At 43.7% G+C, this 27,835-nt stretch overlaps 1 protein-coding gene across 5 annotated transcripts; it reads left to right on the top strand.

Annotated features, from left to right (window-relative positions):
- Positions 1 to 1,892: 1,892 nt before the first annotated feature.
- Positions 1,893 to 27,633, top strand: LOC124035543 (epithelial splicing regulatory protein 2-like). Of its 5 annotated transcripts, XR_006838758.1 has the most exons (17): positions 1,893 to 2,120; positions 2,913 to 3,041; positions 8,542 to 8,655; positions 11,770 to 11,884; positions 11,968 to 12,069; positions 12,442 to 12,496; positions 13,050 to 13,160; positions 13,316 to 13,448; positions 13,817 to 13,859; positions 14,446 to 14,747; positions 15,530 to 15,757; positions 15,947 to 16,145; positions 18,875 to 19,085; positions 19,542 to 19,737; positions 19,988 to 21,689; positions 25,461 to 25,560; positions 26,149 to 26,186. XR_006838758.1 is itself a non-coding variant. In XM_046349009.1 (16 exons), exons 1-15 carry the CDS (start codon positions 1,908 to 1,910, stop codon positions 25,548 to 25,550), a joined length of 2,241 nt encoding a protein of 746 aa, XP_046204965.1. In that variant the 5' UTR covers positions 1,893 to 1,907; the 3' UTR covers positions 25,551 to 25,560; positions 26,149 to 26,287. The 5 variants fall into 5 exon arrangements, 4 of the variants coding, with proteins under 4 accessions (XP_046204965.1, XP_046204964.1, XP_046204966.1 ...); XM_046349009.1 differs by lacking the exon at positions 19,988 to 21,689 and having other exon boundaries at positions 26,149 to 26,287; XM_046349010.1 differs by lacking the exons at positions 19,988 to 21,689; positions 25,461 to 25,560 and adding an exon at positions 2,293 to 2,444 and having other exon boundaries at positions 1,979 to 2,120; positions 26,149 to 27,633.
- The last annotated feature ends 202 nt before the right edge of the window (positions 27,634 to 27,835 follow it).

Raw genomic sequence — 27,835 nt, 5'->3', positions numbered from 1 at the left:
CAAATGGGTCTGACAAATGGACAATGACCCCAAGCATACTTCCAAAGTTGTGGTGAAAATGGCTTAAGGACAACAAAGTCAAGGTATTGGAGTGGCCATCACAAAGCCCTGACCTCAATCCCATAGAAAATTTGTGGGCAGAACTGAAAAGTGTGTGTGAGCAAGGAGGCCGACAAACGTGACGCAGTTACACCAGCTCTGTCAGGAGGAAAGGGCCACAATTCACCCAACTTATTGTGGAAGGCTACCCAAAATGTTTGACCCAAGTTAAACAATTTAAAGGCAATGCTACCAAATACTAATTGAGTGTATGTAAACGTCTGACCCACTGGGAATGTGATGAAAGAAATTGTACATGGTTAAAACACTGTGTATATATATATATATATATGACATTTGTAATGTCTTTATTGTTTTGAAACTTCTGTATGTGTAATGTTTACTGTTAATTCCACTTTATATATTATCTACCTCACTTGCTTTGGCAATGTTAACACGTTTCCCATGCCAATAAAGCCCTTGAATTGAATCGAATTGAAATAAAAGCTGAAATAAATAATTCTCTCTGCCATTATTCTGACATTTCACATTCTTAAAATAAAATGGTGATCCTAACTGACCTAAGACGGGGAATTGTTACTAGGATTAAATGTCAGGAATGATGGAAAACGGAGTTTAAATGCATTTGGCTAAAGTGTATGTAAACTTCCGACTTCAACTGTACATACTACCTCGTACCCCTGCACATTGACTCGGTACCGGTACTCCTTGTATTCAGTCTCATTATTGCTATTTTATCTTGTTACTATTTCCTTAAAATTGTAAATTTGTCTTACTTTTAAAATCTGTATTGTTGGGAAAGGGCTCGTAAGGATTTCACAGTAAAGTCTACACCGGTTCTATTCGGCGCATGTGACAAATATAATGTTATTTGATTATGTAGCAAATAAATAGGAGCTTGACAAACCTGGTGATGGTTAGTCATTACCAGCCAGGGATATACATGTATTTTCTGTATTAGGTGGTGGAACAGAGTTTCACTTTCAAACTTGGCGCAAGAAAAGCTAAAATTCCTATATTCTTTTAAAAACATGGACCGACACCATCATTGCATCAATGCTGGGTAATAAATTCTGCAGTCAAACTTGTTCATTATGTAATTCAGCATTTTTACTGGATATGCTTTCAACAAAAGTTAAACATTGCCATTTTGCTACTATTTCTGTTAAGTCTACACATACAATGTGATGCACACCTTGGATATATCCAACCTATGCACCACACAGAACATAGAATGCATTGCAACTGTCTGTGCAAAGCAATGCTGGAAGGCAAAGTACTGATGCACCAAGTTTGGAACCAACAGGACCCTGAACAGCTTCTACCCCATAAGACTGCTAAATAGTTAACCAAATAACTACCCAGACTATCTGCATTGACCCCCTTTGAGAGACTGCATTTGACTCATCACATATGCTGCTGCTATTGTTTATTATATTTTCAAGTCACTTTATCCCTACCTATAAGCACATATCTATCTCAATCACCTCGTGCCCCTGCACATCGACTTGGAACTGGTACCCCACAAGTTATCATTACTCATTGTTTATGTATTCCTCGTTATTATTTTTCTGTTTTCTCTACATTGTTGGGAAGGGAGCGTAAGTAAGTATTTCACTGTTAGTCTACAGCTGTTGTTTGCCAAGCACGTGACAAATAACGTTTGATTTGGTTTTGAATGTAGCCTTACTTCTGGTGTGCCAAATCGCAAGGACACTGTCGGTGTGATAGAGGCGTTAGGTGCTGTACTACTTCAAAGGTGTGTGAACAGCCGGATTCTTATTTGCTACTACTTCCGCCAAACATGCTAAACCAATCAGGTTAGTTTACATAGATTTTGGTGCGCTATGTCCCGCCCTCACCTTTGCCATGCGGCCAATAGGCCAACTCCTGGGAGCTTGACTGAAAGTAAGCGGCTGAATCATACACAGGTAGCTCAGAAAAATAGCGAGGAGGAAAAACAATTCTGGGCTTGTCATGGAGTTCGCTTGAAAGAAAACAATTTTCTTTACCAGTTAAACCAGTATCTCTGGATAGAAAACGCTCAAGTACTTGATCAGGTAGAGTCTTTGGTCGAAATCTCTTTCGTGTCCTCTTGAAAATAATCTTTCTTTCCCCCTATTCGTTTACTTGACTTCAATTGAATTTCCAGACCTTTTGTTTGCTTCTCTTATCACTGGAAAAAGGTGGACCCTGGTGTTATTTTTATTTCATCTTTGCTTTTAATTGTAGTTTTACCCTTGTGGTCCCTGATGGCTTCGCACAGTGATACTCTGGTGGTGTTCTTTGGGGCAACAGCTGGTGCAAATGGGGGTAAACTGGGTTCGGATGAGAGGGAAATAATTCTCTTGGTGTGGCAAATTGTGGATCTACTTGAGAAAAAGGTACGGACTTTCTCACCCGTTGTAAAGGTTTCTTCTTGACTTTTCAGTGTTTTTGTGTCCTTAGTAGTGGATTCATGTTTTAACTTGACAGCTGACATATTAATCAACAAAGGTATGCGTTCTGTAATTATTTGTGGGTCACAGTTTTAAAAGTGCGCATGGGCCTCAACTAATCCAACCGATAGGCTCATGGGTGTGTAGCCTACACCTGTCAGATTTAACTTCAGTGAAATGCTTTAAATATATGTTGAAAGAAAGCATACCTCTTTGGTTATATGTCAACGCCTTGACATTGACAACTGTGCGTTGACAATTAACTGCTTGTTTGATGGTCTGAGTTCATAAAATTCTCCTGCCATGTTTAGTGCTGACTTGGGAAATTTGTTGCGTTTTCACCAAACTGTACTCTGTAGTTTATAACCAAAATGGGTGGCACATGCCGTGGTGAAACACCGATTCCTTTCACAGGTTGGGAAACTTCAGAGACGTCTTGTGAAGCCCGACTCTTTGGAGTTGACAGACCAGAGTAAAGAGGAGACTGGGCTGTCTGTGGAGGAACTCTACAAGGTTGAACCTCTGGACAAAGTTCTGCAACAGGTGAGACTGATTAGGCTACTGGTAAAGATTCCTGTTCAGGCCTGAAACATTTTAGAACTCAAATCTGGAGTCTTGTCCTTTGCTTTCCTGCATTCTCAGACTTAAATATTTTAAACCTGACTCCAAAGAAAAGCTTAAGATGCTGAACAAAGCATTTAATCGTTAATATGATAATAATATGGCTGAACTTTAACTGGCAAAAACAACCATGCATGATAAGAATGACAGCATTCAAATGGTCTGTGTCACCAACCACCTGGAGGGAGGTAACAGGACAAGCTTGATGAAGCTTTAGGTAAATGTCAAGGTGTGTCTATTTTTCTCAACAAATGGAAACCCCTGAAAGGTATCTGACCTTTACAAATGATTCCACTTGGTTTGACTGCTGTTTGGCCTTTTAAACTCTGACAGGCCGTGAGTAGTTCAATCCAAAATGGTATCCTATTCCCTACGGTGCACTACTTTTGACCAGAGCCCTATGAGAATAGGGTGTCATTTGGGACCGGCTCAGTGTAGTTGCTGGTTTGAGTAGGCTTGCTTGGCTAAGCAGTGACTGCCGTGGGGTTGAGGTAGGGACGGGGAGGCAAGCAGGTCTAGTCTTGTCCCAGACTGATGCGAGCGGCAGACATCTGGAAGACTGAATGTTTACCTGGGAATGCAAAGAAATACCCCTGCTGGGTAGAGAGGACAGAGAGAAAGTGTGGGAGTGACAGAGACCCCTTGCCATAGCCCAGTACCTGTTTTCTCAGGCCAGGTAGTTGTGCGATAAGGCAGTTTTCCTGTTTATGATGACCAGGATGTAAGTGTTTTCAGGTTCCACCTCCCCTGGTATGTTTTGACAAAAGAAGGGCTTATGTTGCCAAACGTGTTTCTCAACCGCTCTGTCTGCCTGCAGTGTTGAGAGTATTTGTATTGTACCCTGTAGGTAGGTAGTTACACCAAATCCCATCCACTCTGTAGGTAGGTAGTTACACCAAATCAGTATTTCAATAATTGTAAACCCCATATTACCAGACTCTCCTTGTGATTTAGGGTTACGATTAGAGACGCTGTCTGACTCAATGCTGTGGTCCTCTCCCATGCAACAAGCAGGTTTGTTGAAGTGACCAGTCCTTCCTCAACAACATTTTGCAATATAGACCCTGAGTTTGACAGTGCTCTTGCTGTTGACACACTATAGATTTAGAGTAGATCCGTACCGCAAGATGCTCTCACTGCTGATTGCTGAAGTAATCTCTAGTTTGAGTTTCTATACCTGCAAGCCATCCCAATTCATTTGTTTTGTGGGACTGTGGACCCTTTAAAGATTAACCAGAAAAATAAATTTTTTACTGGCTTACCTCTGTCTGCTAGGTCACTTTCTCTTGCCATTGGTCAGGTTTAGTTTATTTATTTGTCTCTATTGATTTAAGTCAGGCAATCAGTGGAGGAATGGAGACATTCAGCTAATGTGAGTCATACGAGAGACTGCCTTTGGGGTTGTAGGAATCGCTAACTAACCTAGCAGAGATCATATCTCAGTGGACCTGTCAATGTCATAAGGCCAGAGTAGCCAAGCCAAGGATGCAGATTTGTTTTCTTTGGTGAAAGATTTATTCAGTCTGAGAAAAATGTCGATAGAGATTAGAGCTGGGCTGCACCCTTTCCATTTGGGGGGGGGGGTCGGTCTTTAAATAACTACTGTTCCTTGTGGGCTTGTAGCCTGCCTTCGATTCAGCATATCAACACATTTCTCTCCCTAAGATTGAGTTTATAAAAATAAAAAGTCAGAATCCTGTTGTAGTTTCTCTAACTGTTCTCAGATCAATGGGTTTGTCTGGAAGACATTTGGGGTTTGGACTTATTGAACCCCAGTCAGTCTTAGGCCCTCACTTATTAGGGCTAGTATTGAGTGTGAAGAGCCTCATATCAGTGCAGTGATAGTACACAGGCTCTGACATGCTGTGTTCCAGGGACCCTGGAGCAAAGCATGTTCAGCTCTCTGTGCTGCTAAGTCTCTCTCATAGGTGGGGCAGCGTCACCCTGTTCCAGGTTGTGAAGGCACTGGGGCAGGTGCACAGCAGAAGCAGATAATGAAAGATAGTGCCAGCAGCAATAAAACACTCCCTCTGTCTTCTCCCTTCCTGCTCTCCAACAGCATTGTACCTTATAGAGAACAAGCCAGAGGATCCTATACAGAGCCAGCATTGTAAACATCTAATCTCCACAGTCCAGTCATAAAATGACTAAAGTTTGGGACAGTGGTGTGACTGTAACAGGCCTAGCCATGAGTACTGCCTGGTACACTCTACTCCCTTATCGTGAGCCTCATCACCACCCCTGCTCTACTCCTCTCCATGGGTCCAGCCTCAACACCATGCAAACACATCAGCTATAGCTCATACTATAGCTTATACCACAGAGCAAACACAGATGGGGCCAGGTTCAAGGCTAAACTCCTACCTCATACTCACCCATGGCACAGTGCAACAGAGAACCTCCCATTGGGGGAAAATGAAACCAATGGTAATCAATGAATGGTTGGCTGGTCAGGTATATTACAGTGACCGTCTATGCACGTTCTCATTGGTTGCATGTTGACATTTCCTATTCTGACAGCCTTGCTGCTAGTGTTGGCATATTTATCAATACCTGTTTCCTTTGTTAGGCCTGTCCTGTTGGACATGTTTGCTCTAATAGTATGCTGGTTTGGCAGAGAGGATAGAGTAAAGGGTGTGTCGCTTAGTTCCTTGAAACCATTTGTTTCTATTCCTTATCCTGCTGCTGGTTGTGCAAGGTGAGGCTGCATAGATGTGAAAACAGCCGTGAGCTAACAAACACCACACCTCACCCACCATGCATTAGGTTGACCACAACTACCTTCACATCCTGGTCTGTTCCTGCTTGTACGTGTGTGTGGAGAGGGTTCTTGGTAACTAAACAAATGTGATAGATATTTGCATGTCAGTGTCTGAGGTGACAGAAGAATGTTTAATATCCGATGGCTTCTGAGAATGATGCTCTACCCCCTGAAATAGAGGAATAATTTTGAATTCCACAGCACCTCAACCTGTTTGTGCTGTTTTGTTCCTCTCTTTGTCACATACTCAACTGTGTCAGTCGAGACTTTCCTTGGCTAATATTTGTCCTATTATCTATGGGACTACTTGAATGACTGGGTTCTATACCATAGATGTTACCAGATACATTACCGTATCTGTTGATACCCCTATGACATACAGTGTGTGTCATCTGTCATGGCTCCCATATGATGAGTCATTGACCTCTGGATCCTTGGCAGCCAGTATTTTCAGAGAAAGCCAGTCAGTTGTCTTAGGGGCCTATCTGACCGGCCCACCTTAGCTAATGAGCTTCCTGTGTGTATCAGTGCTTTCCTAACCCAGATGTTATCACACTATGGTGAAATGTAGCGTACCAGGCCCTGAAGTGGCATGGGATCCCACAGCTCCATGTGGCTAGACAGACCTGTCCAACAACCCAGCATCCTGGTCCCGGTCACCACGAGGACTCAAACATCTCATCTCTTTTAGGGTGTGAGAGGTTCAGGATAGCTGTAGGCAATAGATGCAATGAAGGGTTCAACAAAACTCTCTTTTTTTGTAGTCTCAATACAATGCATATGATGGTATAGGGGGCGTAGTGTTGTTTTGTCCAGTGTGATGGTGCTTGTGGGTAAAGGCAAGTGAGTTGAAATAAGAGCCCCTCATTAACATAATTATTTCCCTCAAGTTGAACTCCCAGGTGGTCGCCCGAATATGATTTTAATGCCGATACCGATTTATTTATTTGTAATGACAATTACAACAATACTGAATGAACAGTTATTTTAATATAATACATCAATAAAAATCAGTGAAATACAGAACCGTTTTGTATTTTATCTAACGGGTGGCATCCCTAAGTCTAAATATTCTTGTTACATTGCCCAACCTTTAATGTTATGTCATAATTACGTAAGATTCTGGCAAATTAGTTCGCAATGAGCAGATAACGTGATGAGTAGTAGCTAAACAAACCACAAATTGGTGAATAGTTTATTAGAAATGGAAAGAGTATTTGAGAAGTGTTGCCTATTTTGATGTTGGCTAAATTAAGCAATTTTTTTACTTTCAGTATCAGTCCGTCAAGGGAAATCTAGTTTTCTTTCTAACAAAGGTATCTATATATATATTTCAGGATGTTGTGTATCAGAATTCATAAACAGTTTTGAGAACACAACTTGTCCAACTTGTCCACATTTGTTATAGAGGCTTCTGTGCTGGGTTTAGGACCTCATATTGAAACTTAGAGACCCCCATATATGTATAGAACAATCTTAAAATTACCTACTGTGGTTTAGACACAAGCATAATGAAACCTTTTAACACAATACATTAATTTGACTTGGTGAAAATATATATCTTTTGGACCTAACTTGCGTACCACTTTTTCCATGTGGTTTCTTCCTTCAGACTCGATAAAATGACGACCTCTTCCTCAATATTTGATCAGATACATTTTATGTGTGGTTTCCTAGAAACAAGGGTGACTCAACTTACCCCACTCTCCCCCCAATAGACAGGATACCAAAACTATATCCTCAAAGAAGGAAGCCAGCCTAGCTAGAAACACATTCGGCAGCACTAACTGGCAAATTGGTGAGGTCAGTTTGTTGGTTGAGGTGATGGTGAGGTGTTATGTCTGACTGTTAAAAGACCCCAGTAATGTTTACACAACACTAGTAATGGGCCACATTAAATGCAATGATTATTACTGAACACAGACCTATTTCGGAGTCCCTGCTGTGGGGCATGGTAAGTGTTTTATAGGGCCTAGTGATTGGAAACATTGTTTTATAGGAAGCGAAGCAGCAGTTGGTTTCCCTGGCTGGGTTTGGTTGTTTTCCCCTTTCCTGTCTGGTTGTGACTTGGTCTAACTGCTAAGTGAAATCCTCCCTGTTCCAGGTGCTGATTAGCACCACAATCCCTCTTGTCTGCTTCATTGCTATGCAAACACCTTAAAAAACCTATTCACATCTGTCAATCTCAGGACACATCCCTACCTGTTCTTCCCCCAGAAAACACAAACCTACCTGTTCTTCCCCCAGAAAACACAAACCTACCTGTTCAGGGAACTTGTTCGTACCAGTAGGTCTAAAGACTTGGCCTATTTTAAAGTGTTAAAGGTTAGAAACACTGTGCTAATTCTTATGGGAGAGGACTCCCTGAGCACTATTATTCTAAAACAAACCAAGCATAAAAACCTTTGTAGTTAGCAGTTTGCTGCAGCAGAGCATAATTAATCAGTACTTTTTACTCTGTGGTTGCTCAGAGGTGACATTGGCACTCCCATGTTTGTCTGCTGGGCACAAGTGGTTTACACTGAATCTCTAAAAGACCATAGGGAGCTACTTGGCTGATAACTAAAGTATGACTTTACTTTGTTGGTTTTGTGTGTGTGACTCATTGTATGTTCTCACAATAACTCTCCTCTTGTATCTTTCTTCATTCTCTCCCTACAGTTCCAGCAGTCCGTCTCAGCGGAGTTGAAGGCTCTGGGCAGAAGCTCCTACACACTGTGTGTTGACGGGCCCCTCATCATACGACAGGCCCTTCACCCTGAGGCCTCCAAGAAGGTATTGAGTGGCCCTTGATTTTGTAACCTACCATTTAGGGAAAATGTAGCAATTTTGATAGAAAATATAATTGCCCTTATTTACTGACCAAGTTAGGGGAATTTCCACCACATATAGAGTTGAAGTCGGAAGTTTACATACACTAAGGTTGAAGTCATTAAAACTTGTTTTTCAACCACTCCACAACTATAGTTTTGGCAAGTCAGTTAAGACATCTACTTTTGTGCACGACGCAAGTAATTTTTACAATTGTTTACAGACAAATAATTTCACTTATAATTCACTATCACAATTCCAGTGGGTCAGACGTTTACATGCACAAAGTTGACTGTGACTTTAAACAACTTCGAAAATTTCAGAACATTGTCATGGCTTAAGAAGCTTGTGATGGGCTAATTGACATAATTTGAGTCAATTGGAGGTGTACCTGTGGATGTATTTCAAGGCCTACCTTCCAACTCAGTGCCTCTTTGCTTGACATCATGGGAAAATCAAAAGAAATCAGCCAAGATGTCAGAAAAATAAATTGTAGACCTACACAAGTCTGGTTCATCCTTGGGAGCAATTTCCAAACGCCTGAAGGTACCACGTTCTTCTGTACAAACAATAATACGCAAGTATAAACACCATGGGACCACGCAGCCGTCAAACCGCTCAGGAAGGAAACGCGTTTTGTCTCCTAGATATGAACGTACTTTTGTGCGAAAAGTGCAAATCAATCCCAGAACAACAGAAAAGGACCTTGTGAAGATGCTGGAGGGAATGGGTACAAAAGTATCTATATCCATAGTTAAACGAGGCCGCTCAGCAAGGAAGAAGCCACTGCTCCAAAATCACCGTAAAAAAACATCAGACTACTGTTTGCAACTGCACATGGGGACAAAGATTATTATTTTTGGAGAAATGTCCTCTGGTCTGATGAAACAAAAATAGAACTGTTTGGCCATAATAACCATTGTTATGTTTGGAGGAAAAAGGGGAAGCTTGCAAGCCAAAGAAAACATCCCAACTGTGAAATGTGGGGGTGCTTTGCTGCAGGAGGGACTGGTGCACTTCACAAAATAGATGGCATCATGAGGGAGCAAAATTAGGTGGATATATTGAAGCAACATCTCAAGACATAACTCAGGAAGTTCAAGCTTGGTCGCAAATGGGTCTTCCAAATTGACAATGACCCCAAGCATACTTCCAAAGATGTGGCAAAATGGCTTAAGGACAACAAAGTCAAGGTATTGGAGTGGCCATCACAAAGCCCTGACCGCAATCCTATAGAAAATTTGTGCACAGAACTGAAAAAGCGTGTTCGAGCAAGGAGGCCTACAAACCTGACTCGGTTACACCAGCTCTGTCAACAGGAATGGGCCATAATTCACAACTTATTGTGGGAAGCTTGTGGAAGGCTACTCAAAACATTTGACCCAAGTTAAACAGTTTAAAGGCAATGCTACCAAATACTAATTGAGTGTATGTAAACTTCTGACCCACTGGGAATGTGATGAAAGAAATAAAAGCTGAAAGAAATTATTCTCTCTACAATTATTCTGACATTTCACATTCTTAAAATAAAGTCGTGATCCAAACTGACTTAAGATAGAACATTTTTACCAGGATTAAATGTCAGGAGTTGTGAAACTCAGTTTAAATGTACCTGGCTAAGGTGTATGTAAACTTCTGACTTGAACTGTTTCATGCATACATGCATACACACACACAGTACTGTTCAAACGTTTGGGGGCACTTAAATGTCCTTGTTTTTTTTTAAAGAAAAGCGCCATTTTTTTCTAATTTTGTCTAATAAAATGAAATTGATCAGAAATGCAGTGTAGACATTTTTAATGTTGTAAATGACTATTGTAGCTGGAAATGGCTGGGGAAAAAAGGACTATCTTCTTAGGCATACAGAGGCCCATTATCAGCAACCATCACTCCTGTGTTCCAATGGCACGTTGTGTTAGCTAATCCAAGTTTATTTTTAAAAGGCTAATTCGATTATTAGAAAACCATTTTGCAATTATGTTAGCACAGCTGAAAACTGTTGTTCTGATTTAAAGAAGCAATAAAACTGGCCTTCTTTAGACTAGATGGGTATCTGGAGCATCAGTATTTGTGGGTTCGATGACAGGCTCAAATGGCCAGAAACAAAGTACTTTCTTCTGAAACTCATCAGTTTCCTGGCAATTTCTCACATGGAATAGCCTTCCTTTCTCAGAAAAAGAATATACTGAAGATCTCGTACAACAATTTGTACTACTCCCTTGACAGAATAGCACAAACTGGCCCTAACCAGAATAGAAAAAGTGGGAGGCCCCGGTGCACAACTGAGCAAGAGGACAAGTGCATTAGTGTCTAGTTTTAGAAACAGACATTTCCAGCTACAATAGTCATTTCCAACATTAACAATGTCTACAAGGTATTTCTTATTTTAATGGACAAAAAATGTGCTTTAAAAAACACTTGACATTTCCAAGTGACCCCAAACTTTTGAACGGTCGTGTGTGTGTGATATATATATGGAAAATGTATTATGTTAATCAGTCTCTTGGACTTTGTTCAGGTGAAGTAGGCACAATGCTATAATTCATTTCAGATAATGAGTCTGGTATTTGTTTGTGTATGTTCTTTACATTTGACCTTTTAGCCACGTGTGTAAGTTGTAATTCCTGGGTCACAGTTAGCAGTATTTCTCCTGTGCTTGTGTTGAGCAGTAACATCATATTCTGCACAGAAATGCTAGCTATCCACACAATCATCCGTAGATGGCTTCATGTCACATTTTTTTCCCCTGCTTTATCTCGTGGTCCTTCTGTAGCTCAGTTGGTAGAGCATGGCGCTTGTAACGCCAGGGTAGTGGGTTCGATCCCCGGGACCACCCATACGTAGAATGTATGCACACATGACTGTAAGTCGCTTTGGATAAAAGCGTCTGCTAAATGGCATATATTATTATATTATTATATCTCATCCCCTCTTTATGCCACCTATTCCTGGCTCCCTCCTTCATTGCATCACTCCTATTATCTCTTCTTTTCATGAGGTCTGTCTACAGAGTACACTACTATTCAGTGAATGTTGAATGGACTAATGACTGACCTACCTGTTGTGTGTCTGTTTCAGAACCTGGTCCTTCCGGAGTGTTTCTACTCCTTTGTGGATGTGAGGAAAGAGTTTCACAAATGTTGTCCCAATGCTGGACAGGTCCAGGACCTAACACTGCACTCTATGCTAGAATGTAAGTCAGTCAGATGAAATGTAATCTCATTTGTTCCTAGTACTTATATAAACGACTGATAAAACATCCTTACATGTGTGTAGATGTGTGCATCCCAGAACTTCCCCTGTCAGAGCAGGTGATGGGGCTGAAGGAGGTGAGGTGTATGGTCCAGCTCTCCCTGCACATCCTGGCTGAGCCATACAGTAAGTCTATACATCTCTCTCCTCTTTTGCTATCGCATTTCCCCCCGCTCTCGGTCTGTGCCAGTCCCACCTGGCCACCCCACAGCCCTGTCAATCTCTCTATGCTAGGTGGCTAACAGGAATGCTGCTGAAGTTGCAGGCTGGCAGACCAGACCTGTTGAGCATGAAACAACCTGGCAGCGTGGAGCAACACTTACAAACAACATTTGTTGTATTGTTCAGTCTGAATATAAGTGAAGTTGATTGGCTTCTGTTGGCGGATCCAATGTCAAGCCTAATGTGAAGTTATTTTTTATCAGTATGGTCCTTTTGATTGTAAATGTGGATTGAAGTTTGATCCATATTGTAAATTAGTGTTTTAATCTCTTGCAGACCACAAATTCTCATGCTTTGAAGCTGTGAAGTATAAGCTTGAATCGGGAGCATGGTATGTATATTCTCAGTGCATCGACTTTATGTAACCTCACTCAACCAGGTTGTGTGGCCACGTCTCTATACTAAACCTGTTGTTTAGTGTTTACTGCAGTTGAAGCCTAACCAACCGTCCCTCCCATGTTCAGAGCCAGGCTCGTAGCATTGATTACAGCAACAAGGGAAACCACAAGCGTGTCATTAAACCACTCCAACTTTGCCATTAAGTACTTAACTGGCTATCCAATAGCACCACACAAATCCCACTACGGTGTCCAATACCCATTGCCCTGACAACCCCTGGCATGTGTGTTGCCGTGCTAGAGTAGTGTGAAGTAGACTGTTAAACTGCATAAGTCCCAATTTTTACCATGTCTCTCTCTGACGAAGACAACTTACTGAAACACTTTGGTTTTTAACAATATAGAAGTACTATTCAAGTCCATTTACATTGTATTCAAGAGTTTCTGAACATGACTTTCTCTGTCTCATACAGCATTGAGTTTAGTGTGTAACTGTTAAACACCGTTCCCCATGTTGACTGTGCCCCCCTGGTTTGTCCCCTGCAGCAGTAAGACCGAGCCAGTGGACAGTGAGACAGTGATCAGAGCCAGGGGGTTGCCATGGCAATCCTCTGACCAGGACATCGCCCGCTTCTTCAAGGGCCTCAACATTGCCAAGTATGTTACCAAAACATGACTGTGTGTCGTGATTAAGCCACGGTTCCACTGAGAATTGGCGACTAATACCCACAGGAAGTTGTACGTGCAGCTTCGTCTCCATAGAGGGTCAAATTGTTCTGACCTTTCCTCCAACCTCTCCCTGTGTATTTCAGGGGTGGTGTGGCCCTCTGTCTGAACGCCCAGGGCAGGAGGAATGGTGAAGCACTGGTTCGGTTCATCAACCAGGAGCACAGAGACCTGGCCCTGGAGAGACACAAACACCACATGGGCAGCAGATACATTGAGGTCAGCATCCGTATAACACAGCAGCCCCTACATATAAACACAGCAGCCCCTACATATAAACACAGCAGCCCCTACATCTAACACAGCAGCCCCTACATCTAACACAGCAGCCCCTACATCTAACACAGCAGCCCCTACATCTAACACAGCAGCCCCTACATCTAACACAGCAGCCCCTACATCTAACACAGCCATACTAATGCTGTTGCTTCACTAATGGATCCAATACCGTTACAGCATCGGCTATGCAGCCAATACTGTTACAGAGGAAAAAGGTGTCATGCTTTCCAACTGTAGCACAATGCATGTTGCACTGGTCAGATGAAAGGCCATTTGGAGTTGCTAAAAGTCTCCTCTCATCCTCACAGGTATACAAAGCCACAGGAGAGGAATTCCTCAAGATCGCTGGAGGTCAGATTTCACCCCCCCCCCTTTTTTCCCCCCCTTCCCTCTTTCCCCTTGACTAGAGGGGCTTTCCCTGTTCCTCCGCCCTGTACCGCTGCAGTTGCCTGGCTTATCCTGGGGGAATGAAAGGTGCTTTGTGGGCCTCACCCTCACCCCTCAGAGGCTAGTTGGAGGAAGGTAACTTTACCCCTGGCCGACAGTGTCTCTCCTCATCCTCCCGGCGGCCAGTGAAAGGCCCAGCTCAGGGCCATACAAAGGGGGCGTGAATAGACAAAGAGCAGAGCTGATACAGGAGAGAGAGCAGGGGGAGAGACACGAGTGTCTGTCTGTGGACTCTAGCCAGTCGACTGGAGATCTATAATATCTGTCAAGACATTGGACTTTCAGCAGATACTGTTTGCCCTAGACTCTGACTCACTGCTCTTGTTTTAATGTCTACTCTTGTATTTTAAAGTGATGTAATGCATTTTATCATTTTATTTATTAGTGGCAATAAGCAACAATAATGTGCATGTTAAAGGGACCAAGTAATTAGCTAAAGGTCTTCTCACTTATAGCTAACTCTGTTTCCTCTCCCTCTGTGTGACTGTAGGCACATCCAACGAGGTGGCCCAGTTCCTGTCCAAGGAGAACCAGGTGATCATCAGGATGAGGGGTCTTCCCTTCACTGCCTCTCCCCAGGACGTGTTGACCTTCCTGGGGGCCGACAGCCCCGTGACGGACGCCAGCGATGGCCTACTCTTCGTAAAGTACCCTGACGGGCGGCCCACAGGCGACGCCTTCGTCCTGTTCTCCTGTGAAGAGTATGCTCTGAATGCCCTGAAGAAACACAAGCAGATCCTGGGCAAGAGATACATTGAGCTGTTCAGAAGCACTGCAGCAGAGGCCCAACAGGTGAAACGCATCACAGTCACTGTTTATAGGTGTAGTAGAATGTAGAGCTGTTCAGAAGCACTGCAGCAGAGGTCCAACAGGTAAAACACATCCGTCACTGTTTATAGGTGTAGTAGAATGTAGAGCTGTTCAAAAGCACTGCAGCAGAGGTCCAACAGGTAAAACACATCCGTCACTGTTTATAGGTGTAGTAGAATGTAGAGCTGTTCAGAAGCACTGCAGCAGAGGTCCAACAGGTATGGCATCTAGGGACTCAATGGGGTTTATTTACTACTTAACCTACTATCAAAGATGCATCATTGCCATACCTGTTGCACCCTTGTACTGCAGCCAAGGTGCAACAGTTATATTATAGTAGACCGTCACTGTGAGGTAGAAATGCATGGAGCGTTTTAAAGACAGTTGAGGTCCAACAGGTACAGTATTCTAGGCACTGCCTGTCACTTGAGATCATTTCTTTAGAAAGGAGGACTACTGGCGATTAACGTCTTTCTCCATATTTAACCAGTTCTCTAATTTGTTGTGCAATGACTATTGTGTTTACAGTGTAAGACATGACTAAAGTTGAAGGGCTATAGGTGATACGGTATAGAATGCGGTCCCCATGAGTCAGTTTGCTGGAGGATGGTATTCGTGTCGTGACACAGGAGTTGTTTGTTTGACTATTATATCAAAGCCTCTTGTGAATGAATGTCAACATGACTCAACACCACAAACACAGCAATATAATGAAGTCGGTGCCGACTTTGTCGTCTGAGCTTTTGACCTCTGCCCTCTGTTAGGTCCTGAACCGTTACATGTCCACCCCTCTGATCTCCACGCTGCCCTCTTCCATGGTCCCCATGCCGGTCTTGGCCACGCCCCCCTACCTGGCGACTGGCAGCACGCGGGACTGTGTCCGTTTGCGAGGTTTACCCTACACTGCTGCTATAGAGGATATACTGGAGTTCATGGGAGAACACACTATTGATATTAAACCACATGGAGTTCATATGGTGCTCAACCAACAGGTACTGGTTGGTACACACACACGCCATGGTACTTTCCCCCATCTTATATTAAATACTTAGTGTAGATTAAGTGATGGGTACAAGCCGAGGATTCGGAAGCATCTCTACACTATTGAGATGTGACCAAAGTTCCCACCCTAACCCTTCCATCAGAGCATCACTCATCTCTAACCTCCCTCTCCTCTCCAGGGTCGTCCCTCAGGTGACGCCTTCATTCAGATGAGGTCAGCTGACAGGGCGTTCATGGTGGCCCAGAAGTGCCACAAGAAGATGATGAAGGACCGCTATGTGGAGGTGTTCCAGTGTTCTACTGAGGAGATGAGCTTCGTCCTGATGGGAGGAACACTGAACCGCAGCGGCCTGTCCCCTCCACCCTGCAAACTACCCTGTAAGTCCATAATAGACCTAGTTGAGTCACTGCCTGTCCCATTGATGTTTCAGAACATATCACGTAAACAGGAGAATATGTAGCAAGGACAACAGGACAAGTAGCTTTCAGAAATGTCCGTTTTAATAATAAACAAGCATGTTTCAGTCAAAGTTATGCCTTTTTTTATGGTTTGTTCAGGGAACATACACTGCTCAAAAAAAATAAATGGAACACTTAAACAACACAATGTAACTCCAAGTCAATCACACTTCTGTGAAATCAAACTGTCCACTTAGGAAGCAACACTGATTGACAATACATTTCACATGCTGTTGTGCAAATGGATAAGACAACAGGTAGAAATTATAGTCAATTAGCAAGACACCCCCAATAAAGTAGTGGTTCTGCAGGTGGGGACCACAGACCACTTCTCAGTTCCTATGCTTCCTGGCTGATGTTTTGGTCATTTTTGAATGCTGGCGGTGCTTTCACTCTAGTGGTAGCATGAGACGGAGTCTACAACCCACACAAGTGGCTCAGGTAGTGCAGGATGGCACATCAATGGGAGCTGTGGCAAGAAGGTTTGCTGTGTCTGTCAGCGTAGTGTCCAGAGCATTGAGGCGCTACCAGGAGACAGGCCAGTACATCAGGAGACGTGGAGGAGGCCGTAGGAGGGCAACAACCCAGCAGCAGGACCGCTATCTCCGCCTTTGTACAAGGAGGAGCAGGAGGAGCACTGCCAGAGCCCTGCAAAATGACCTCCAGCAGGCCACAAATGTGCATGTGTCTGCTCAAACGGTCAGAAACAGACTCCATGAGGGTGGTATGAGGGCCCGACGTCCACAGGTGGGGGTTGTGCTTACAGCTCAACGCCGTGCAGGACGTTTGGCATTTGCCAGAGAACACCAAGATTGGCAAATTCGACACTGGCGCCCCGTGCTCTTCACAGATGAAAGCAGGTTCACACTGAGCACATGTGACAGACGTAACAGTCTGGAGACGCCATGGACAATATTCTGCTGCCTGCAACATCATCCAGCATGACCGGTTTGGCGACGGGTCAGTCATGGTGTGGGGTGGCATTTCTTTGGGGGGCCGCACAGCCCTCCATGCGCTCGCCAGAGGTAGCCTGACTGCCATTAGGTACCGAGATGAGATCCTCAGACCCCTTGTGAGACCATATGCTGGTGCGGTTGGCCCTGGTTTCCTCCTAATGCAAGACAATGCTAGACCTCATGTGGCGGGAGTGTGTCAGCAGTTCCTGCAAGAGGAAGGCATTGATGCTATGGACCGCCCGTTCCCCAGACCTGAATCCAATTGAGCACATCTGGGACATCATGTCTCGCTCCATCCACCAACGTCACGTTGCACCACAGACTGTCCAGGAGTTGGCGGATGCTTTAGTCCAGGTCTGGGAGGAGATCCCTCAGGAGACCATCCGCCACCTCATCAGGAGCATGCCCAGGCGTTGTAGGGAGATCATACAGGCACGTGGAGGCCACACACACTACTGAGCCTCATTTTGACTTGTTTTAAGGACATTACATCAAAGTTGGATCAGCCTGTAGTGTGGTTTTCCACTTTAATTTTGAGTGTGACTCCAAATCCAGACCTCCATGTGTTGATACATTTGATTTCCATTGATAATTTTTGTGTAATTTTGTTAACACATTCAACTATGTAAAGAAAAAAGTATTCAATAAAAATATATCATTCATTCAGATCTAGGATGTGTTATTTTAGTGTTCCCTTTATTTTTTTGAGCAGTGTATTACACAGGCAGGGTTAGCTGTAGTAATTTTGCACTCCATATTAGTTGTAACACACCCATTAAAACACTGACGGGTTTGTTTGCATACACATGGTTAAAGTGCGTGTGTCTATCTATCCCAGTGTACTTTGTTCTATTAGTGCCCTGTTGCTATAGAGATTCCTGCTTATCATATCACTAGAAGGCAGTGCACACTCTTGGTGTGGCTATTGGCTGTTGTGAATTCTGATGGACACACTTTGAGAGCAGTTGCTCAAAAGGCTGTTTGCTGTCAACTTTGTTTCCATTTATTCAACCTCGTATTTGACAACTAATCTCACTGGCTTGACCTGGAGTTATGACAGTCACTCACTCGGGTTGCCAGGTTGGTAGCAGAGTGTACCTGGGAACGCTCATCCCCACAAGGTCACTCGGTGCCTTCAGCCCAACAAGGTCACTTGAGTTGCCAGATTGGTTTGGGGAGTGTACCTGCAAACCCGCCCTCAACCCACAAGGTCATCTGACTGTGTTTTGTGTCAATGTGGCAACAGACCCATACAGCCTGTTTGTGTGTAAATACACAACCTCCCTCCATCCCTCACTGTGTTTATGTTGTAGGGTTAGGGTAACATCAAGGACAGAACTGGAGCAACTGAGTACAATACTACCTTGAGGCTTTTATGTGACTAACATAGTCTTATCAATCATATGTAAAACTAGAGTTTTTCCTAGTGACCATGCTGCATTGCTTGCTCTTTGGGGTTTTAGGCTGGGTTCCTGTGTAAGCACCCGGTGACAACTGCTTATGTAAAAAGGGCTTTATAAATACATTTGATTGATGTTGTATGCCGCTGGGAGCTGTGTGATGGTTCAGCGTGATGTTTGATGTGCAGGCTTAGGCATGATGGTGTAGTAATATTGAGGCTATGATAAGGATCCAATGTTCCTGTGTGGTTGTATCTGAGATTCTGAACTTCGCTCTCTGTCCTCTCCCCAGGTCTGGCTCCTCCGGCCTATGCTGCGTTCCCTTCTCCCGCCATGCTCTCTGAGGCTGCTCTGTACCAGCCCCCCCTACTGGCCACCCCCAGAACACCCCAGCCCCCACACAGCCCCCACCCCACCCCCACCCTGGCCTACTACCCCCCACAGCATCACCCTGCACAGTTCTACATGAACATGAACATGAACTACACTGCGTACTACCCCAGGTTAGTGTGAACTACACTGCGTACTACCCCAGGTTAGTGTGAACTACACTGCGTACTACCCCAGGTTAGTGCGAACTACACTGCTCGCTACCCCAGGTTAGTGCGAACTACACTGCTCGCTACCCCAGGTTAGTGCGAACTACACTGCTCGCTACCCCAGGTTAGTGCGAACTACACTGCGCGCTACCCCAGATTAGTGCGAACTACACTGCGCGCTACCCCAGGTTAGTGCGAACTACACTGCGCGCTACCCCAGGTTAGTGCGAACTACACAACCATTTCCCTTTCGGGTTTTGTCAATATGAACTGTACATCCTCTTTTGTCATGTGTGTTTCATGTATGTATGCAGTTCAAAGTGCCATGTTTGGAATTGATTTTGACACTGGAACATCTTCTGAATAATGTACACCTGCTTCCAAAGAAAGAAAAATAAATGCGTTTCTCTCTCGCTCTAGCCCCCCAGTCTCTCCCTCCACGATGAGCTACTTTGCGTCTCCTCCAGGGTCAGTAGCGTTAGCGGCCCAGCAGCCCCATGCCCAAGGCCACGTTGCCTCTCCCATGATGCCCCAGCACGGCGCTCTAGTTAGGATGCAGGGTCTGCCCTACAACGCCGGGGTCAAAGACATCCTCAGCTTCTTCCAGGGATACCAGGTCAGAACCTCCAATATGACCCCCACTACTAACCTCTCCTTCTCCCTCCATAGTCCCCAGTCCCCGTCTCAAACTCCATTGCAGTTTAATGTGTCTTGGTTGATTTTCTTCGCCACTCTTTTTTTGTGTATTGTCCCTTTCATATACAAAGATCCCATAATTTTATCATGGCAGCTTTTTTGTGGGGGTAAAAAAACATGGCAAATTAAAAGCCACCTAAGACCTAGTCATGATTCCTGCATGTTCACAGATGCTGTAACCAAAATACAGGTATTGGGTCTGTGTGATTGGTTCTCTGCTTTTATTCAGGTAAATTCATGAACACTTCCATTGTTTTAACACCTCCCTAATTTGAAATGCAAACAGCCCCCATGGTTTAACAACATCCCTGCCAGTTATTCACTGACATGTATAAAAGGAGTATAACTGCAAATGAGTTGGAAATAAGGGGCTGTGTCTGTCTGGTTTAGGAGCTGTTGGTTAGAGTCCTGCATCTGGTCAGCTCCCTGCGATTGACCTGCAAAAACAAAATCAGCTAGCGGGTGCAATGAAAAAGTTATTTCAACCCACGGGTCGGCTCTCAGTTCAGAACAATTATTTTGCTGGTCTGAAGCATTTTAAATCAAGATAATATATTTTTTTACAAACCCTGGAGCTTATTGTGTTTTGCGAATTCCATTCTGTGAGCGGTGAGGCAGACATGTAGGCTACCAGCCATGCACGCAGTGGATCAGGGAACTGTCCATTGTGTGGTGCTGAACCTTGTGTTTTATCCCCCCCACGTGAATACCTTGCCAAGTGTCCTTTCCCGGGCTAGCCTAGCTCACGTGAAAAAGGCTAACGTAGGCCTAACCGGAGAAATAAAAAGGTTATGAAATACACCATAGTGGAAACAGGTGCTGCGTGAGTCATTGTGGACCAGGACAACAACCCGGTAGATGGAGTGGCTATGCAGACAGCAAAACTTGCAAGCAGGTATTTGTTTAAAGTGGGCCAATTCAGTTTAATATCAGTTAATTCAGGCTTTTGTTCATTTGGACCATACGCAGGCCATATGAAGTTTAAACCGGTGCGCTGGTTAAAGTTTGAGTAGGCTATAGCCTATAAATGTATAATTGCAGCCTATAAACAATTCCAAGAATCGAATGTTTCAATTCAATTATTTGATTATCTAAACAATATTGAATGTAAAGGTTTTGTCAGCTATAGGCAATTCTATGCAGGTGGATCAGGTTGAGGAGAAAAATCTTTCGTCAGATGGGGCTCTGAATTGGTTTTGGGCGGGTGAGGCTCCAGAACTGACCCGTGTAGGACTCTACTGTCGGTACCTGGGGCGGCAGGGTAGCCTAGTGGTTAGAGCGTTGGTCTAGTAATCGGAAGGTTGCAAGTTCAAACCCCCGAGCTGACAAGGTACAAATCTGTCGTTCTGCCCCTGAACAGGCAGTTAACCCACTGTTCCTAGGCCGTCATTGAAAATAAGAATTTGTTCTTAACTGACTTGCCTAGTTAAATAAAGGTCATTTTTAAAATAAAATTAAAAAAAACATTATGGCTTGTTACATAAAATATTATTGGTCATGTACACAATTTGCAGATGTTATCACGGGTGCAGTGAAATGCTTATGTTTCTAGCTACAACAGTGCAGTAATATAAAACAATACACACAAATTAATAAATACCTGGACAAACTGTCCAAACCCTTATTCATTAATAGCATATTTGTATAATTCCCCCACCTCATGACAAAACCAGCTTTATGTTTAACTACAAGCCTGTAGGCAAACCCATCATTCAGAATTGAACAGTCAGTGTGCTCATATATTAGCAACCAGAATGCTTTACTGCAACACAAACCATGCAGCATATTCAATAAGGGACGTGTGCACTTGTGCTCTCCCCTTTTCTTGCTTCTCCCTCATTGGCTGACTGGCGGAGTGAGTCTACAGAGGAGGTATGAACTGAACTCTCACAGTACTGTGACTGACTGTGCTGGTTGGGCAGGTGTATTAGGTGTTTTAGCCTGAGGATATAGGGATGGGACTGAGGTGTTTTTGTTAAAGGTTTGGGTCTCTGTGCTCTTAAAGGTTTGTTTAGAAAATATTTTAATGTCATATATGTGTGTGTGTTTTCCTCGGGGTAACTCTAAGCTCCCAGCATGTGAGAACACCTGACCAGTTACTGTAGTGCTTTACAGTCCTACACACTGTGTATGTGTATATGCTAAAGAGAGGGTGTTGCTGAGTTCAGTCCTGACTCTTGGCTAAACCACTAAACTCATCCTGACCGGTTGTCCCCTGGTTTCTGCTGTCTGGATCAATTAGAAACGTGTTGTGCTGTCTTGACTGAGCACTCCGTTTGGGTGAGGAACTGTTCTGAGTGGTGGATTGGTGTCTTACATTACACTTGTAGTGAATGCATGTACAGTTGAAGTCAGAAGTTTACATACACTTAGGTTGGAGTCTTTAAATCTTGTTTTCAACCACTCCACGCATTTCTTAACAAACTATAGTTTTGGGAAGTCGGTTAGGACATCTACTTTGCATGACACAAGTCATTTTTCCAACCATAGTTTACAGACAGATTAATTCACTGTATAACAATTACAATGGGTCAGAAGTTTACATACACTAAGTTGACTGTGCCTTTAAACCGCTTGGAAAATTCCATAAAATGTCATGGCTTTAGAAGCTTCTGATAAATGATGTCAACTAGAGGTGTGCCTGTGGATATATTTCAAGGCCTACTTTCAAACACAGTGCCTCTTTGCTTGACATCATGGGAAAATCAAAAGAAATCCGTAGATCACAATTCTGGGTCATCCTTAGGAACAATTTCCAAGCACCTGAAGGTACCACATTCATCTGTACAAACAATAGTACGCAAGTATAAACACCATGGGACCACGCAGCCGTCATACCGCTTAGGAAGGAGATGCCTTCTGTCTCCTAGAGATGAATGTACTTTGGCGCGAAAAGTGCAAATCAATCCTAGAACAACAGCAAAGGACCTTGTCAAGATGCTGGAGGGAACAGGTACAAAAGTATCTATAGCCACAGTAAAACGAGTTCTATATCGACATAACCTGAAAGACCAATCAGCAAGGAGGAATCCACTGCTCTAAAACCGCCATAAAAAAAGCCAGACTACGGTTTGCAACTGCACATGGGGACAAAGATGGTGTTTTTTGGAGAAATGTCCTCTGGTCTGATGAAACAAAGAAATGGAACTGTTTGGCCATAATAACCATCGTTATGTTTGGAGGAAAAAGGGGGAAGCTTGCAAGCCAAAGAAAACCATCCCAACCGTGAAGCACATGGGTGGCAGCATCATGTTGTGGGGGTGCTTTGCTGTAGGAGGGACTGGTGCACTTCACAAAACATATGGCATCATGAAGTAAAATTATGTGGATATATTGAAGCAACCTCTCAAGACATAACTCAGGAAGTTCAAGCTTGGTTGCAAATGGGTCTTCCAAATGGACAATGACCCCAAGCATACTTTAAAAGTTGTGGCAAAATTGCTGAAGGACAACAAAGTCAAGGTATTGGAGTGGCCATCACAAAGCCCTGACCTCAAGAACATTTGTGGGCAGAACTGTGTGTGCGAGCAAGGAGGCCTACAAACTTGACTGTTACACCAGCTCTGTCAGGAGGAATGGGCCAAAATTCACCCAACGTATTGTGGGAAGCTTGTGGAAGGCTACCCGAAATGTTTGGCCCAAATTAAAAAATTTAAAGACTATGCTACCAAATACTAATTGAGTGCATGTAAACTTCTGTCCCACTGGGAATGTGGTGAAGGAAATAAAAGCTGAATTAAATTATTCTCTCCTATTATTCTGACATTTCACATTCTTCAAATAAAGCGGTGATCCTAACTGACCTAAGACAGGGAATTATTACTAGGATTAAATGTCAGGAATTGTGAAACTTTTAGTTAAAAAAAATGTATTTGGTAAAGGTGTATGTAAACTTCTGACTTAAACTGTATGTACAGTGGGGCAAAAAAGTATTTGGTCAGCCACCAATTGTGCAAGTTCTCCCACTTGAAAAGATGAGGCCTGTAATTTTCATCATCGGTACACTTCAACTATGACAGACAAAATTAGAAAAAATACCCAGAAAACCACATCGTAGGATTTTTTAAAATGAATATATTTGCATATTATGGTGGAAAATAAGTATTTGGTCACCTACAAACAAGCAAGATTTCTGGCTCTTACAGACCTGTAACGTCTTCTTTAAGAGGCTCCTCTGTCCTCCACTCGTTACCTGTATTAATGGCACCTGTTTTGAACTTGCTATCAGTATAAAAGACACCTGTCCACAACCTCAATCACACTCAACTCCACTATGGCCAAGACCAAAGAGCTGTCAAAGGACACCAGAAACAAAATTGTAGACCTGCACCAGGCTGGGAAGACTGAATCTGCAATAGGTAAGCAGCTTGGTTTGAAGAAATCAACTGTGGGAGCAATTATTAGGAAATGGAAGACATGGAAGACATACAAGACCACTGATAATCTTCCTTGACCTGGGGCTCCACACAAGATCTCACCCCGTGGGGTCAAAATGAGCAAAAATCCCAGAACCACACGGGGGGGACCTAGTGAATGACCTGCAGAGAGCTGGGACCAAAGTAACAAAGCCTACTATCAGTAACACACTACCCTGCCAGGGACTCAAATCCTGCAGTGCCAGACGTGTCCCCCTGCTTAAGCCAGTACATGTCCAGGCCCATCTGAAGTTTGCTAGAGAGCGTTTGAATGATCCAGAAGAAGATTGGGAGAATGTCATATGGTCAGATGAAACCAAAATATAACTTTTTGATAACTCAACTCGCTGTGTTTGGAGGACAAATAATGCTGAGTTGCATCCAAAGAGCACCATACCTACTGTGAAGCATATGTGGAAACATCATGCTTTGGGGCTGTTTTTCTGCAAAGGGACCAGGACGACTGATCCGTGTAAAGGAAAGAATGAATGGGGCCATGTATCGTGAGATTTTGAGTGAAAACCTCCCATCAGCAAGGGCATTGAAGATGAAACTTGGCTGGGTCTTTCAGCATGACAATGATCCCAAACACACCGCCCGGGCAACGAAGGAGTGGCTTCGTAAGAAGCATTTCAAGGTCCTGGAGTGGCCTAGCCAGTCTCCAGATCTCAACCCCATAGAAAATCTTTGGAGGGAGTTGAAAGTGCGTGTTGCCCAGCAACAGCCCCAAAACATCACTGCTCTAGAGGAGATCTGCATGGAGGAATGGGCCAAAATACCAGCAACAGTGTGTGACAACCTTGTGAAGACTTACAGAAAACTTTGCCAACAAAGGGTATATAACAAAGTATTGAGCTAAACTTTTGTTATTGACCAAATACTTATTTTCCACCATAATTTGCAAATAAATTCATAAAAAATCCTACAATGTGATTTTCTGTTTTTTTTTCTCATTTTGTCTGTCATAGTTGAAGTGTACCTATGATGATAAATTACAGGCCTCATTTTTTTTAAGTGTGAGAACTTGAACAATTGGTGGCTAACTAAATACTTTTTTGCCCCACTGTATGTTCCAAAGACAGTTTTTAGGTGGGTTGTTTGGGACTTGTGGTGTACATAAATTTAAGTGTGATTTGTATTTATGTGCTGTGTGTGTGTGTGTGTGTGTGTGTGTATATAATGCTCTATCAAGTCCCCCTGTCTGACTGTGAACCTCATTACACTGTAGTACTCTCCTGAAGACTACAGCAGCATGGTTCAGATGAGTCAGGGACAGACCAGGAGTCTGATCCAGCCCAAAGAGTGGCTCTGTCTGTAGGGAGACTTGGGTAAGTTACCAGCCTACCCTGTACCTCACATGGCCCCGTCTGCCTGCCTGCCTGCCTGCCTGCCTGCCTGCCTGCCTGCCTGCCTTCCGGTCCACCTGCCTAACGTGAAATCAAGTGTGCTCCAGAGTGACTGTTTCTCCTCTCCTCCTCCTCGCTCTCTCCCTTCCTCTCCTCCTCCTCGCTCTCTCCCTTCTTCTGCTCATCCATCTAGCCCTTGACCTGAGTGTGCTAACCTACTCACACAGACTGATCAGGGGATTGCTTTTGGACTGTAGCTCTTCTAAAGGGAAGCATGCATTAGAAGGAATTGCATTGACCTGTGGTTTCTCGTCTGACTCATCCAACTCTACTGGGTTGATCAGTGCAGGATCTCCTCTCCAACTCTACTGGGTTGATCAGTGCAGGATCTCCTCCAACTCTACTGGGTTGATCAGTGCAGGATCTCCTCTCTCCTTTGCCAGATTGTGGCCCCCTGGTGTTGGGATGGTGCTAATGACTGAGCGGTATGGCTTCTATCCCCTCTGTCTCTCTCTCTCTCTCTCTCCATGACTCTCCACCTCTCCATCTCCTGTGGTTTGTTGCCTCCAGCTCCAGCCGGACGCCGTCCTCCTGTTGTACAACTTCAGCGGTCAGCGTAGCGGCGAGGCCCTGATCACCTTCCCCAGCGAGGAGTCAGCCAGGCGGGCCGTGGCTGAGCGCGCCAACCACCCCCTGTCTGGTCTCCCCGTCCGTCTGCTGGTGTGCTGTGACTGACCGCGACCATGGACGGAGGAGTCGAGGACCACAACCGCTGATTCCTTGTCACTTCCTCTCCCTCCACTACTGATACAAACATGCAAGCACGCACACACACCTCCCCACAAACAATCTGCTGACTCTCCTCCCTCTTAGACTCCTTCTCAAGCTCCCTCTCAACATTCATACACAGACCGACAGACACCTCTCCCCATAGAACTTGGTTGTACACATATTTATATTTGATGCACATCCTCCTTCCCGTGTGTCTGGCACGAAGTGCCTTGTGTGAATACTTCCATAACATCCACCGACGATGCCAATGAAATGTACCACTCACCTAAAGCATGAAACCACTTCGCCCCTTGTTTTAGCTAAATGACCACTACAGCCCACTATATAAGATGTTCATACCTTCAAACAAAATCCCTATTCCCCTGTCTGGTTTGTCAGTCTGAAAACACTACTGTGTGTATCCTACTGTATGCATGTTAGTTGTAAATTATGTGCCTTCCAATGCTGGGCTGTACAGTGTAATAATAGAAAAGAGCCATATAGACTAAAACTACAACTGTACTGGATAGAAGGGAAATCAGACGCTCGTTCCACTACTCCCTTTTCTAAAACTAGAAAAGACAAGGCCACTATGTACAGTAGTGAGAGCCACAGTAGCATGCTGGATGCTGAGCTTAATGGCAGCTACTTGTGTAACAGTGTTTGTTTCTGCTGTGAAAGCATTTGTATGGCATGCAATTCTATTTAGAATAGTATGTCCAAGTACTCTTTGTCTTTGTTACAATCCGAGTAGGCTAAGGCTCAAGTAGCTGAAGTCTCATTTAGTTCTGTAGTGTACTAGCATGAACAATATTGATTCTTTGTTTAATCCAAAAAACTCTTCCTAAAATTTAGATTTATTTAAATGTGAAAAGAGTTGGTTGTTGGTCTGCATGATCTTCAGGCAATATCCTTTAAAGGGAGTAGATCTCTGTGCCATCTGTTTTCTTAGACTATATTTTATAGAAAACTGTGTCCTTCTGCAGCATGCTTTCCATTCTCCCTTGTTATTGGACTGTCAAACTGTGTAAAAAAAATATATTAAAACAATGCTGAATGAGTTGTTCCTGTGACTGGGCTTGCTGAGAACATTAGTCCGTTTCTCATATTTGCTATGCCTATATTACCCAGAGTGCAATAGCAGGCCCCTCTGTGGCTTGGCTGACCTCTGGTGGCAGATGGAAAACATTTTTTGTTTCTTTTAAGCAAGTTTGAGACTTGACTTGTCTGAATTTAACTACTGTATGTGTATAGAACTGTTTGAATAAATACAACTTTATTGCCCCAGTGTTTTAAATTGCCTTAATTTGTTCTGAACTGTGTCAATTAAATTATATCGAAGAACTCAGACATTTTAGACGAGGCCAATATACAGTAGTCTGACATGGTGGATGTTGTGCTTATTGACAACTAGTAACTTTACTTTTGCTGTGTAAAGCATTTTTGAATGTATGGCATAATGGACCAATGAAATGTGTTTTTACAC

The sequence above is a fragment of the Oncorhynchus gorbuscha genome, linkage group LG05 (assembly GCF_021184085.1).
Source record: "Oncorhynchus gorbuscha isolate QuinsamMale2020 ecotype Even-year linkage group LG05, OgorEven_v1.0, whole genome shotgun sequence".
In the NCBI taxonomy this organism is placed as follows: Eukaryota; Metazoa; Chordata; class Actinopteri; order Salmoniformes; family Salmonidae; genus Oncorhynchus; species Oncorhynchus gorbuscha.
Note: the sequence above shows the minus strand (reverse complement) of the source record. Positions and strands in the feature narration are given on the sequence as shown.